At 41.5% G+C, this 15,268-nt stretch overlaps 1 protein-coding gene across 1 annotated transcript; it reads left to right on the top strand.

Moving 5' to 3' along the window:
- Nucleotides 1-658: 658 nt before the first annotated feature.
- mapk1 (mitogen-activated protein kinase 1) lies at nt 659-14,781 on the top strand. The gene is made up of 9 exons (XM_057033368.1): nt 659-1,044; nt 7,351-7,533; nt 8,150-8,339; nt 9,182-9,298; nt 9,451-9,565; nt 9,892-10,023; nt 10,251-10,360; nt 10,569-10,695; nt 10,907-14,781. The coding sequence occupies exons 1-8, from the start codon at nt 908-910 to the stop codon at nt 10,683-10,685; spliced, it is 1,101 nt and encodes a 366-aa protein (XP_056889348.1). The 5' UTR covers nt 659-907; the 3' UTR covers nt 10,686-10,695; nt 10,907-14,781.
- The last annotated feature ends 487 nt before the right edge of the window (nt 14,782-15,268 follow it).

Below are 15,268 nucleotides of genomic sequence, written 5' to 3'. Positions count from 1 at the left end.
ATTCAGATATACATCTGCAGTGTGGCGTGCATGTATTCTGAAATTCAAACCATTCTATGCACTGAAACGTCAAAGGCAGCTGATCTTTGACTGATATCTTGCACGACAGGAAATTAATCAAGGCCACGCATCCAATCTGCACTTTTACACAACACTAAATCTAAAAATTGCTGTTACTGATTGGTTGTCATGCTTTCAGTATTTTTTTTTAAAAGTCAACTAAAAAAACCTAACCACGGCACAGATTAATCCTTATGATTTTAACATGCTCTCTGAATCTCTAAATCTCTTGTGCAGCAAGATAAAATTGCATAAAAAGTACCTTAATCAGTTTTTTTGGTGATGTAATTTAATGAAATATATATATAATTGCATTGCACTAAATACAAATATCAAATAGGCCGGCTGTTTTTAAAACGAATCCCCTTTTTGTGATTTCAAGTTTTCAAAAAGGGTGAAAAACACATATGAGACGCAAATGAAAGTCCTATTTCTCTCTCTTACCCCTGAGCAAACAACACCCAGTCTTTTCAGCAGCAGCGGGGTCTTAATAGACTTATTACCCATAGAAAAGGGCTGTGTTTTGTGGCAGGAGCGAGGGGAGAGCGCGGGTCACATGACCGCCTCCGTTATTTCCTGCCGCCGGAGCGCGTCCGCTACTCGCCCCTGCCTCCCTGCGACAGCACAGCGGCGCTGCTCTCGGCGCACTCACGGAAAAAACACTCCTTGCGAACCGAAGGCCTCCGCCACATTGAAAAACCCCGTCCAGTCTCATCGACGACGCATTTAAAAAGCACGCACACACACAGACGTATCTTTTTTATTCTTGTTTCAGCTGCTCTTTTTAATTTTTTGGGACAAAAAAAACAAAGACATTTGCTAGAACTGTAAGAAGCCAGTCCTCATAATGGCGACAGCTGCCCCTGCTGGCTGCGGACCCAACCCTGGGTCGGGAACGGAGCTAGTCCGCGGGCAGGCCTTCGACGTCGGGCCTCGGTACAGCAACCTCTCCTACATCGGGGAAGGAGCCTACGGAATGGTCTGGTAAGTGTAACCGAAGACTGCGATGTCGTTACGGGCTCCTTCTGAGCCCGACATGCCGATAGCCGAGGCCAGCGTTTCCATTAGAAAGCACTAATGTCACGCTAGCAGGCACCGTCTGCGAGGATTTGAGAGTAAATCACGACCGACGTGTCCGACTTTTGTCAAAAAGTTGACGTTCTGTGGAGTTTCGCCTCTCAATATTCATAGTCGGCAGCCTTTTTAACCTGAAAGTGAAAAGGAAATTCTGCTCGAAGTCGGAACATTTGCGTTAAATTCTATCTTTGACTCCGAAACTTGAAACTTGGCACACAACTTCTAAAATAAACATGCATTTTTTCCACCGCTGACACCACGCAGGGTGTGTGCGCGTCTCTACTGATTCCAGCGCCACAGATTCGTGTGAAATCTTCATTGCACTTTCATTTCTTCCAAGTCTAAACCATTAGGTTCTCACCTGTTGCTGGCTAATTACCCATACCGGGGTATCAACGTTGGATTTGCGTTTATGCACGTTTCTGAAGGGCTTTTCCTGTTGTGAGTCCTTTTCTACCTGTATAGTTGGAGGTGAAACCTTGGCTAACTTTCCAGGAAGAGCCTGCATCAATGCTCGGCAGATGCGTGGTTATTTTATTTCCAAGGAACAGCAAACTCCTTGTTGGTTTTTACTTTGTTTGTTCTTAAGGCTTTAGCCGGTGGTAACGACTTGATTCGCAGGCTGTGCTTCATTACGTAATATATTGTCCTTGTGTCAAACTGGTGTAGTTTTTTTGCAGCCTGTGCCGAGAGGAGCTGGGTTTTAAGAGCCACACATCTGACACACAGCCTGCCTTCAGCGATGCCTCAGCCCGGCGTTCAGCATCTTCTGATTTGTAAGAATGGAAAACCCACCACTGACGGCAATTTTCAGCTGTCGCTGATGTGGGGGGAAATGATAGATTTTTGTTTCGACATACCTTCCCACTTTAAAGGTGAACAATCCTGTTTTCTTGAAGGTTCGGAACAGTAATGTTTACATTAGTATAAACTGAAAGGGAAGGTAATTTTTTTTTGCATTTGGGCAGTGCGTGCCAACGGTCGGTTGCACAACAACCAGAGAAACTATCTGCAAACATTGGGCAAGACATTAGTGAACACACATGGGCTATCTCTCTATCATAAAGTGCGCTACAATGTCAGAAGATGAAGCTCAACTCTTCCAAAGCACCATCAGGTTTTCTGCCTCCCTATGTGGGCAGCAGCATGTTTGGTAACTTAAATGAACGTTTCAGTTTGTTGAAGCTGTAATTGGGAACAATCTTCCATCTCATGTACATTTTTTTTTCCCTACAGTAAAACTACACTAAAACCTTCTTTGACCTCCTGTTTTGTGGAAATATCCATTTCCAAACATTGACTTACCGTAAATGTCTTGATATTTGGGGCACATGGACATGCTGTATTGTTGACTGAAGGAATCGATGCGACAAGCATTTACATTCAGTTATTTCTCCCATTTCCCAACCTCGGCAAGATAAACTACAGGAGCAGGCAGAGACAAGTCTCTCATGCCTGAAAAGCAACAGTACTGGATTGGACTTGTATCTGAGGTGCAGTAATGCCCAAACATAACCTTCCAAAGGGGAGGAAAAGTCTTCTTGAGATGAGACATTTCCAAAGTAGCTGTTCACAGTCCAGACCAGATCTGTCCTCCATGCTGTTTATGTATCTGTGACTTGTTCAGAGCAGCAGGAGTGGGCGACGTGTCAGTCTCCACCACCCCACACACCACTTGCTCTCGAGTTAAAAGTCAAAGAAAGTGGTTCTCCGTGTACTTCACAGAGCCTGTTTGTGTTTGGCACCAACTTCATAGCTTTAAATAGCTCTCACATCCTTGTTTTAGGTGCAAATGAACAGGTGAAGGATGCAGAGGAATGAGCACAGTGAGGTTTACGGAACAAGTTTCGGACTGTACTACAATTGGGGACACTCCTTTTTTCTTTTCTAATCATAGTGATGTCATCCCATTCTCTCTCTCCCTCTCTCTCTCTCTTAATATTAATTTTTACGTAAATGCAAAGGCATAAAATCAACAGTGAACACTCCTCAAATGTAAGGCACATTTGAGGAGTAGAGCTTAAGACATAAAATATATACTATATACTATAAATAATGGTCCAATAGATTTAAAAAGACAAAGCAATTAATAGTTCTGCATACTTTTATAGCCGCACCAGGTACACACCTGCTTTACCTGTTTCCCTTTCTGAAAGCTGTGATATACCTGGTATGACAGAAAACCTGCTTGAACCGAGAACCTCACAACTCTGGGTTTGTTAAAGAGTTGCTTTTCTTTCGTGTAGCACGCCACCATTACTGCTTCTATACTGCACAGTGATCTAGAAAGAAGAAACATGTTGGTCTTCTGCCATTAGACGATATTCTTTGAGAGTGAAATTGAAAGTTGTGCGGGTTTTTTGAGGCCTGCCTGCAGTGGTAGCATTCTCTGTCTGTCTCAGAGGAGTTTTCACAAGCTTCGCGGTGATGGTAAGACTGGTGCATTTTTGGTTTTTCCAGGGCTGCCGAAGAGGTTCGGTGGGCCTCTTAGATCCTTAAAGGTTTGCAACGTGTTGATGAAGCCACTGGCAAGCAGCTTTGTCAAGAAATGCAGAGTCCCTCTTTTCAAATCCCATCGAACCAACCGTCTTGCCATCAACCCCCTGGTTCATCATCTTTTAATAGACGAGTTCTCGTTCCCGTTCTCGACTGTTGATTTTGATCACTACTTGACCTGCCGTAGCCGATGCTCTGCTTCATTTTGCTACGAGCCATCCTCTTGAAATGCCACAGTGGCGCGCATCTCCATGGCAACCTGTCTGCCTCTGACATCAGCACCACCACTTCACAACCAATGGGAGAGGGAGTGAGTCTTGACACTGGAATCCTGTTGTGTAATTCGGTAGCAGACGTAATTTGTGTCATTTTTATCGCGATCCGTGCCATGACGAGCGTGAAGATTTTCGGCTCACCGGACGTGTAAAGTGAACACGCTGCTGCTCAAGGCGTCGCCGCTGATGTCACCGGGCATGGCGGATGCTCATCTTTCACACGTTACATTTGTTTCTTGGGGAATGAATCTATACCGTAGCTGCTTACAAATGCTTCAAATCGGAAATCTGCCAGTATAGCTGATTCCAGACTTATCATATTGAGTTGTTATTGATCTGTTATTATCATGTCTTGTTGAGCCACTAAGGACTTCATAACCATCTCACCCGTCTCATTCAAAGTGAAAACTTGCCCAAATGGCCACTTGTTGACTGCTCTGTTGCATCTTTTAGTCTTATTTTAAGCTGCGCCTTAATGTGCCGCATCGAAATCAGACTTATCAATGCATGCTCTATCGTCCTGTAGCAGGAATCCATGAGACTTTGCAGAGTTTTGACACGATGAATGAGTGAAGAGGGTCTTCTCTTGGGCGGTACTAGGGGAAGTCAGCCTGGTTGAAAGCAGAGTCTCAACCAACTTTAGACTCTCTGACCTTGCTGATAAGCTCAGATAGATACCAATGTCCAGCACCTTGGAGCTGGAGGTGACGTAGCAGTTATGAAGGGGAGTGGCAGGGCGCTTCTGAAGCGAGGAAGAGGTGAGTGCTGATCGTAGGAGGGCTGCTGTGCTAACGAGGCACACATAAGGACACTTTTATTGACCAATGGTTCGGTAGAAGTTGGTGAACCTTTTATGGCCTCGCAAAGCAGTCGTTTGAGTCGATCATAAAAAGGCTTTGTTGCTGCCATTCTGTCAGACAGGGACACGTCTGTAATTCACCATCCGTTTTCACGTGAGGAATGCCCTTCACCATGGGCTTCAGGTTAGGGTTAGGGTTACATTTTACATTTGATGCAGCGCCGGTCAAACAAAAAAGAATACGCAACCAAAGTGATGAGTGGCATTTTCAAAACCAAAAACCCAATATACTGTATCTATATTCCATACCTGTTTGGAGGCCTCTCTTTTTATTGTTAGTTGCTGCACCTCTTCTATGGAGGCTCATTTTTAGTCATCTCTTCATCTCTTCATCTTTCAACCAGCCTCTTGTACATCATACTTGTAACAGCCCTATTGCATAACACAGTCGCTGCAGCTTGAATTCTTGTATTCTCGTCTCCTTGGAAACAGGACCCCCCACCCCCATCCCCACACACACATACACACTGAGCATGCTCAGAAAACACTACAGAAGTAGGGGAAACAGGAAAGGCAGCATTGAGCAAACTGCCTATTTTTTTCATGCCCGTTATGGCAGAAATGCAAATCATGAAATCATACGTGAAATATTTCTTTCCAAGTCCTGACTGATGCTGATTGCATTAAAGCTTCACCGTATTATCAAAAAACATCTATACATGAAGATTATTACAGTTTACTTTGCTGTTTTGGTGCTAATTTTGAGTCCCATGTTCCTGTGCGTGCTGGTATTGGGCTTCACACTCGCTGCCCTTTGTACTTCCTCACACCTTGACAAGCCCACGCAGCTTTCCTTGATAAACACTCTAAAATGCCGTGTGAAGTAAGACGTTGCTTCTTTCCTTTCTGTGGTGTTGTTTTTTGTTTTTTTTTATGTTTCCAGCAAAGAGAAATTAGTTTCACATTCATTTTGGAAGAAAATGGGTGTGTTTGTAGTGCAGTTTGAGCCATTGACATGGTCAGGAACAGCCAAAAGCCGTTACTGCAACGGCCGCGGTTTGTTTGCAGGATCTGAATGCACAACAAGCAACCGATGTGGTTTTGTTTCAGAATCTTCCCCTTTTCTCCTCTCTGTAAACTTCAGCGGCGATTATGTTTCTGAGAAAATCAATATCGGAATCAACATCAACTGTTTCTGAATTATTAAGACCCACCCATTTAGTTTCGGGATTGATTAAGTTTCTCAGAACATTTGCACCCAGTATTGGCCATTTTAAAGTCTATTCACTTTATCCGATAAGGAATCAAAGATAAGTTCTCTCTTGCACCCTCAGTCGTTATGAAAATCCCCTCAGGATGTTTCTCTCTGCCTCTTTACTGTCCTTGGCTCTTTTTTTGCTTCTGTTTACCCAGTATGGGAGCTGTTGGCAGGACCTCACCATCATCTTGTAAAAACGCTCTACGGACGTACTGTACCTCCGACAAAACGGCCCCGCTCGCTTCAGATGGTGCTTTGATAACCTAGCGCTCTCTTCTTGGTGGTATCTGCTGATGTAGAGCAGTTACACAGAGAACTGCTTCCACCCACACACTCGCACATAAATACACACTCTCTTTACACACAATTGGTTAGGAAGGTCACTCATACTTCTCTTACAGAAGGCTGGTACACTTGTGTTTACTCTTCAGTCCCTACACCCCCATCACCATGGCAACTCATATTCTTATTTTGTCTTACGTGGGTGTTCTTCAGTCATTTTGGTTCATGGCATGCAGGAATAAAATCATTGTTATCAGAAAGTAAATAATATAAGGGAGTTACTAATGTGGCAAGCGTTCTGTCTTTATTCTGCAGGTGAAGATGCTGGTGACATTTTTATGACATTTATTCAAGTAAAAATATTTGATCAGCAGGGCTAAGAAGGCACAAACAGCTTTTTAAAGCATCGCGCCAATTGAAAAGAACCTGAAATTCTGTTGTGGACATGTGTTTGTGCCTCAGAATAGTGGGGGAGGTGTCTTATCACAGGGGACAGGACGTGATTTGAGAGAAACACACGCATTTTTACAGTCCTGGAGCAGTTTCAGCCATCAGTGTTTATGGCAACAACATTGACATTAGACTTGTGTGATCATAATACAACCACTCGGTATAGTACAGGTTATTATCTAGTTTAATTTAGACCGTACCCATCCCCTGTGCCCTAATGTTTCAACACTTTCTGGGTATATTTTAGTTTGGCTTAAGGTGGATTTCGCTAACAAAACTAGTACTGAGTCAGGGTCATACCGTGATAGCGTTAGTGCATCATTAAATACCTTTTGAAGGTTGGTTTGCAACCAACTAGGTTACTAATAGCAGATAAGTGAACTGAAGTTGGACGAATGTAAAGGAAAAAATCAGCTAACGTGTTTATTCCAAAGCAAATGAAAGAATGCATATTTGGCCTCTCCGCTGCTTTTGTAAACATATGTGGGGCATGTGCTGTAAAAATACTTATTTAGACAAAGCATTGTCTGCATTTCAAACTTTAGTGGTCAAACCACAGACAGGAAGCAGCAATTGACGGGGACGTTTATATTGTTTTACACACCTCAGCTTCTGCAGAAACCATAAAGTCATTTTCCTTTTTAATTCTTCAGTTCTGCCTATGACCGCGACAACAAAATCCGTGTGGCCATCAAGAAGATCAGCCCCTTTGAGCACCAGACGTACTGCCAACGCACCCTGAGGGAGATCAAGATCCTTCTGCGCTTCAAACATGAGAACATCATCGGTATCAATGACATCATCCGTGCGCCGACTATTGACCAGATGAAGGACGTGTATCCTTTTATGATGCGTTTATATTGTTTTTCTTTTTAGTTTTAAGTTTGCCTTTTTGGTGGCATGTAGATGTCCATCCTCTCTATTTCAGTGCAGGTTTTCAGTTTTATTTAATTACATAATGGCCTCCTGTCACCATATATTTAGAGGACTCTTCATTCTAGCGGAGCAGCAACAGCAGCAGCTGGTGAAGCCTGCATTTACTGTCGGTTTCATAATGTAGTGTTTTGTTCTTTCAGTTTTCTTTCCCTAAAATAAATGCCTGAGATTTAAGCCCACAACCAAGCTGCACTCAACAAAAAAATAGATTCTTCTTGTCTGATGTAATAACTCTTTCACAGGAGTGTTCTCTCTCTGTCTGTGAAAAATGGTTTCAGAATGTTGCTAGAGAAACAATGGCTCATCCAAAAACTACAGAACCTCTGAGCTTGTCCAAATTATAATTATGTCGCCATTTCACCTGACATGTTTTGGCTCTGCTGGCTGGCAACACAATATTTATCCAGGCCAGTAGTGTGCCTCTCCTCTTCAGCACCAACAGAATCTTGTTTTCCAATTTCAGATACGTGTGAATGTGACGGCATCGCTGTGGTTTCTTAACGTTGACCTGTGCAGATATATTGTGCAGGATCTCATGGAGACGGACCTGTACAAGCTCCTGAAGACCCAACACCTGAGCAACGACCACATCTGCTATTTTCTTTACCAGATCTTACGAGGACTGAAGTACATCCACTCTGCCAACGTCCTGCACCGCGATCTGAAGCCTTCCAACCTTCTGCTCAACACCACCTGTGATCTAAAGGTATTGATTGGAAGCATTGATATAGAGGCTAGGCCATCAAACCACGTGACCACGGCGGCGTGGCCCTTGGCATATGCATTTGAACTCAATAATTTAAACATATGAATAAGGAATGCACAATAATCCGGATTTTGTCTGTACTGGAAGACTTAGAATGACATTTACTCAATTTATTAGGAGAAAATGTCTGCTGGGGTGTGAGATAATGGCATATTGCCAGATTTCTTAGCTAGTGTGAAATATACCGTGTGGCTTATTCATAAGCATTGCAGCCATGAAACAAGGGCATCAAGACAGAAAAACTGCACAAGTAGTGAAGTATTTTGAAGAATTTTCACAGGAGCTGATCTATTTCATGTTTCCATCCAACATGGCAGCCTCTATAGTGTACCTTCTTCCTTCTATCACATCATTCAATGTTCCAAATAAGCCAAGGTGATATTAAATGTCATCACACTCTACTGATGAGTAAACCTGTTTAGTGAACAATACTGGACTAAGCAGCTAATGTTCACGTATGTAAACCCTCAGCGTGGAAGCAGAAACGTTTCCAAACCCGCCTGTGTCACCACTCTTGTCTTACTCCCTTAAGCTTCCTCTTACATAAGTTCTAACATTTGCAGCAGTGTTGTTAGAATCCAAAATGCAAGTTGTTTAGTTGTCGCTTCCCCGTCTCTTAGTGTACAGTAAGTGCATCATCTGTGTCGTTCCACAGCTTTTTCCCATATTGTCCCACAAACTCCTCCACCACAACAAAGCGAGGAGCATAGTTTAAGTGTGCTAACCACAGAAGAAAGTCTTCTAATGTCACGGTCTTCTGCTCTCTCTCTCCTTTCATTCAGATCTGTGATTTTGGTCTGGCTCGCGTGGCTGATCCTGACCACGATCACACTGGATTCCTCACAGAGTACGTAGCCACTCGTTGGTACCGAGCACCTGAGATCATGCTCAACTCTAAGGTGAGCCTCTTCAGAAGATTTGTCTGCATTGCAGTAGATTTGAACATAAAAGTGACACTAAAATCTTTTTAGACTAGAAATACAATGAGCCATTAACTTCTCCAACATCTTTTCTTAATAAAATAAATGTTCTTGTTGTTTCTGTCTGTCAGGGCTATACCAAGTCCATTGACATCTGGTCAGTAGGATGCATCCTGGCAGAGATGTTGTCTAATAGGCCAATCTTTCCTGGAAAGCACTACCTGGACCAGCTCAATCACATTTTGGGTAAAAATACTGAGTTTGTTATTGTCTTCTGAAAAGGGGTGTATTCTAAAATATGAGTGCCTTTCAAACAGATTTTCCTACAATGCAGAATATTCTTATGAGTTTGACTAATAAGTTTCAAGCCAAGCTGTGGATACCAGTTAATGATGTCGTACGTGGTGCTGCACCATGAGCCGCTTCTCCCATCTGTCACTTTACTGTGCATGCAAGCTGTCAATTAAAAGAAGGCAATGCACTGAAAACATGCAGAACATATAAAACATTTCACGTTTGGTCCACGTCTTTGTCTACTGCTGTGTAAAACTGATTCATAATTATCTTCTTAGGCATCCTGGGGTCTCCATCTCAGGAGGATCTCAACTGCATCATCAACATCAAGGCCAGGAACTATCTTTTGTCGCTGCCAATGCGCTGCAAAGTGCCATGGAACCGTCTTTTTGCCAATGCTGATCCCAAAGGTTATATTCCATATCATATCATATACACATTTTTTTTAAAACAATGCCACATAAACATCAATTCCTTGTCTAGATGCACATTAAATAATATACTAACAGAATAAAAGAAGGTCCCAGGTGGTGGAAACTATATTTTGACACGACATGGCTTGAACGTTGCGGTGCCCCCTTGTGGTCTATACGAGTATCACATCGATCTCTCTTTTTTTGTCATCTTTGTGCTGCAGCTCTGGATCTGTTGGACAAGATGTTGACTTTCAACCCTCACAAACGGATTGAAGTGGAAGAGGCTTTGGCACATCCCTACCTGGAACAATATTATGACCCTACAGATGAGGTCAGATGTCCGAATGTTTGGGTTTATGTGGAGCTCAATGAGCCTGCTTGAAATGACGATGCATCATATCTAATGAAGCATTACTAGAATTTTAACATAGATTCTGCCACTGCTGCTTGACCAGCTTGGATTTTAAACGGGCTGCCTCACAGCAGGTTGCAGCTTCTTTTGCCCAACCAACTTGTCTCCTCTGATTTGCTCTGTGCAGCCTGTTGCTGAAGCCCCATTTAAGTTTGACATGGAGTTGGATGACCTACCCAAAGAAACACTGAAGGAGCTCATCTTTGAAGAAACCGCACGTTTCCAGCCTGGATTCAGGTCCTAACGTCTCACAGGTATGTCCAATGGTGAAGTGTGATGTCACAATATTACCAGCAGAACTGATCACTTATCAATGTTCAGACTCGCATATGTTCAGAATAAATCTAAATTTTATTACAGTATGAAGGAAGCACATTCTCAGGGTTGAGGGAGGGTCAGAATATATTTGAAAATGATATTTTCTTTAGAAGGCCATCAAAGGCTGACAGTCTCTTCTCCCTATAGATGATGATTCTGTGGACTGATGTCTACATTGCCATTGCTCCTCCCTGCGCCTCCACACTGTTGCTGTGATTTATTTTCTCCCAGTTGGTTTTTATTGTCCTGTCCTGTTGTCCACATCGCCTGGAATCCTTGGGTCTCAATCGTCAAGTCCTCTATGCTCAGGAATGGCATCAGGAATCAATCAGTCCTCTTTTTTCCTTCTTTCTTTCACCCCCTCTGAGGGCATGTCACAGTTTACAGTTTGGAGGCAACTTTGTGTTTTAAGCCAAGTTAAACAGGTTTTTGTGTGTCTCTAAAGGCATTTGGCTCTGGCTATTCAGATTTAAGACCTTCTGTGTATGACAGGTGATAGACGTGTTTCTTGTTTTTGTTTGTTTAGCTGTTGTGTGCGCCTACATTGCCCAAACAGCAGTCGATTACTCAAGAATCATGCACCATAAAGGTCTTGAAAATTTCCCCAACTTTTGTCAGATTTTCCCAAGGGCCGATTACACCTCTTTCTCTCTCTCAAATCTGTTTTGACAAAGAGAGAAACTCACTGAAATCAGCTGATTTATGCAGTGGAATCTCACAATCAGCCAGAGATTTAACCACAAGCCATCACTCCATGTTCCAGAGAATTTTTATTGCAACAATGCCCTGCATTTTTGATCCTTCAGCACACAGAAACGCGGCCCAAATGCATGCATATGAACACACACACTGTATATACACACAAATCCCAAAGAGTCTTAAGATATTTTAATGGCAAAAGTTAATTAAATGAATTTATATTGTTTTTCCTCATTAAAAAAAGCAAAAATGAACCCATTTTTATTTCTGGTTGGCTTCAGTAAGATGTCAGTGTGTGTATGAACGCGCCGAACAGCAGGTGCTTTGAAGGGTTTCGCCATCCATTTATGCCTTACCCGTAAGAATCGAACGGTGAGGTCTGGACAAACCGGGAGTCTTTTTCAAAGGGGGGATTTACTGCATCAATATGATGAAACGGTTACCACACAACATTTAGTTTTCTGGAGGAAGTGTTGTTCTGTTGTGGCTTTTCCTTGTTTTCCCAGGGTCTTGTTAATCCCCCCCCCCCCGTCACCCTCCCTCTCTCGCCTTGGTAGAATAAAACTGTGCCCTTTGCATGACTGTTATAAGCTCTGTATACAAAGACAACGATGTTAAGTGCCACACAAGCCACGCAAACCTGCCGGGAGTGCACCCAGGCTTTTCTTTCTTGTTCTGTTCCACATCTTTATCATGCTTTCCAATCGCATGGTGCTTTTCTTGTCCTGTCTCCATTTCTTCCTGCTTCAGCTTTCTGCTGACCTGTTATCATTTCATTTTCAACGCTGCTGAAATCTTCAGCCTTTTAGCCGTTTAGAACCCAGCTCCTTCTTGCATGCTTAGGTGTCTTGTTGTGGCCACTAATGGGAGAGTAAACATTTGTTTTTACGTCATATAAAATCTTTTTTTTTTTTTTTGTCAACCACAGAACAAGATGCAAACAAGATAGTTAAATATGATAAAAACAAAATATGTTTAAGTTCTTTCATAATTTTTTTCTTTTGCTTCAATTGCACAATTAGTTTTTTTCTGATAAACCTTGGCAGTACCAGCAGAAGGCTGCAGTTTAAAAAAAAAAGATATATAAATAATATTTTTACTTCTCGTCAGTAAGTGCTGATTAAAGACTGTTGAATTTAAAGATTTTGTATCAAGTTTAAGAAATTCTGACTCTAAACATGTAGAAAGGTTAAGGAACAAGCACTGAAGCCTCAGCTGACCATGCAAATTTAAGCCAGTCTCACTGCAGCGTCGCTCCAGTTTCCCCACCAGTGGGCCTCAGATTTCCAGTTCCACGTACACCTGGGCTTTTTGTTGGGTGGTGGCAGTGCTGCTAAAAAAGAAAAGCTCATTTGCCAATCAGGGAATTATGGATGACAGTAAAGCATCTTAAAGTGGATTAAAGTCTAAATCTACCTGAATGGATTCTTCAGGAATCTGGCACTTAAATAATTGGGAATTACGAGCTTTGAATTCACGTTTCCCTCCATTGGTCAGAAGCTCTGGTTTTCTCTCTCTGCACCTGTGAAAATCAAAAGAAGCAAGTTTTAGTGATACAGATTCTCTGGGGACGTCATGGACGGAGCCAAAAACAACCGTCGGCTTTTTCTAACCTGGTTCAGCAGAAACAGACGCCAATTAGGGATGTGAAACGGATGCTAATGCTTGCTAACACTGAAACGCACTCAAGCCATAACCATTGATGTGTTGCACCTCTGGCCAGACCCAGCAGTGATCCCCAGTACTGAAAATACTCGTCTATGTCACTGCAGCCAGATTGGAAGTCTAACCTGAAGGATGTTACCTCATATTATCTGTTCTGATGTAACTAAGCCAGGCTGACATTTAATGAAAGCAAAAAGTTGATAAAGTGTGCTTATTTTAGTTTTGCAACATCAAAATTATGTCATTTTCTTACTAACTTTTTCAGTTATAGGCCAAGTCGATGTTATCCTGTCAATAGAGAGAAATTGCAAATCTTTATATTCTTAGGGGCCAAATGTTCTGGAATTAACCTAAAAAAGACTTATGTAAATATGTTTTATCATCTCATCATAAACGGTTTAATCTAAAGTGGGTTTTTTTCCAGGTAGAATACAGCAAAAAGCATGAAAAATATGCAATTCAAACTAATAACTACTAAATTTAATCAGTGTGAAATTAAATAGCTTTCCACAAATTCTCTTATATCCCAAAAGCTGCCACATTCATCGGATAATGTCGGAATGACACAAATGACCAAAATTCTGTCGCATAAATTACACCCAAGTAGACTTAGAGATACAAACCCACCTGTTCATCCACACACTCGCAGTACACACCAAGATGCATTTGCTTCTACAGCAGTTGTAATGAGACTTGTAATCCGAGGTGCCTGCCTGGACTTGACTTACCTGTAGATAGTCGTTTTTTGGAGGGGTCAGTAAGAACTTTGGGGCACTGAAGAGGGAAAAAAAAAAAAAAAAAAACCTGGGATTTATTGTATTAAAAAAAAAAGAAGCTTTTGCTGAGTTATTTGTGCAAGCTGTCTTGTTTGTGCCTTTTTTGATAGTCTTGATATCCAAGATTTGATGTGCAGCTTATGTTTAAATCCATTGTAATTGCAGTATATGCTCTTATAAATGAACACAATCAAATATGGGGGATCGGGGGTTGGCGTCCTTATCTTTCAGATATGTAAATTTTAAGGATAACTGTTGCCACCGCTGTGTGATTTGTGACTGTATTGAAAAGATGAACAGCATTCTTTCGTTGCCCTATATTTTCCCTTTTTTTTCTAATGTTTTGTGCAGATATTTTTATTGTAAAATGAATGTTTTGTTTCTATCGGACACTAATCTGTCTCCAGTGGAACTACTTCATTCTGTATGTTTTGATCAGTATAAACCTTTAATTGTGTAGTTAAATTTCTGAAAGAGGGGAAAAAAAAAAAACCTTGGTTGTGTTTTAAAGGTTCCTGTTTGGCCTGCCATGGAAATTGTTTGGTCAGTTTTCTGTTGCTGTCGTGAAGGATTTGACTTGAACGAGACGTTTCATTGCTATTATGAAAGACTGACTGCCACTTTCAAACAATGTTTTCTTATATTCTTTATTTTTCTGCAGTAACATTTTAGTAGGTTCATTAAAAACACTATCCTTCATCGACATCTCTGAAGTCTCTGTAAAAAAGGAAAAAGCGGATTTCTTGAGTGTTGGACGACATCTTAACTGCTGTCAACATCTTTCTTTGCAAATGGACGTTTCTTGGAGCATCACAATATCCACTTCTGTGTTTATTGAGAAGAATGAGTATTCTTAATAAAAAAAAGTTCATTTACTTCAAATCAAGTGGGGTTATCATTACTTAAGTATTTGAGTTTGGTCATCTCTAAACATGCCATTTTTCACAGACGAACACACGATTCTGCTTCTAACAACTAACAACTCATCTGAATATTGGCTTTGCTTAAAATTAAAACACAATGATTAAAAGTGATTAATTATATTTTTGCAATGTGTCTGACTTTTTACAATATATATCAGACACATTGCAAAAATATAATTTGAACACAGCTGGCTAGTTTTACATTTATAGGTATTTGTTCCACTGCCCATAAATCACATTCGATAACATTTTCATACAATATATTGTGTTTTTTTTAAACAATATAACTTTTTTGTAATTGTTATTTTGGTTGCTTAATGGGCAACCCCCCCCCCCACACACACACACACAATAATGCGATCTTGAAACGTTTTCATCTTGTACTCTAGGTGGCGCTATCTCCCAGGCTAATCATACTTCAGTTTAATATTATGCATTTCTTATTC

The sequence above is a fragment of the Takifugu flavidus genome, chromosome 5 (genome assembly GCF_003711565.1).
Source record: "Takifugu flavidus isolate HTHZ2018 chromosome 5, ASM371156v2, whole genome shotgun sequence".
NCBI classification, from domain to species: domain Eukaryota; kingdom Metazoa; phylum Chordata; class Actinopteri; order Tetraodontiformes; family Tetraodontidae; genus Takifugu; species Takifugu flavidus.
This window is presented reverse-complemented; position numbering and strand designations above follow the sequence as displayed.

Coding starts and splice junctions, on each gene's coding strand:
- mapk1 (XM_057033368.1), top strand. CDS start 908: ATGGCGACAGCTGCCCCTGCTGGCTGCGGACCCAACCCTGGGTCGGGA. Junction 8,340..9,181: donor ACACCACCTGTGATCTAAAG/GTATTGATTGGA, acceptor CCTTTCATTCAG/ATCTGTGATTTTGGTCTGGC. Junction 10,361..10,568: donor ATTATGACCCTACAGATGAG/GTCAGATGTCCG, acceptor TGCTCTGTGCAG/CCTGTTGCTGAAGCCCCATT.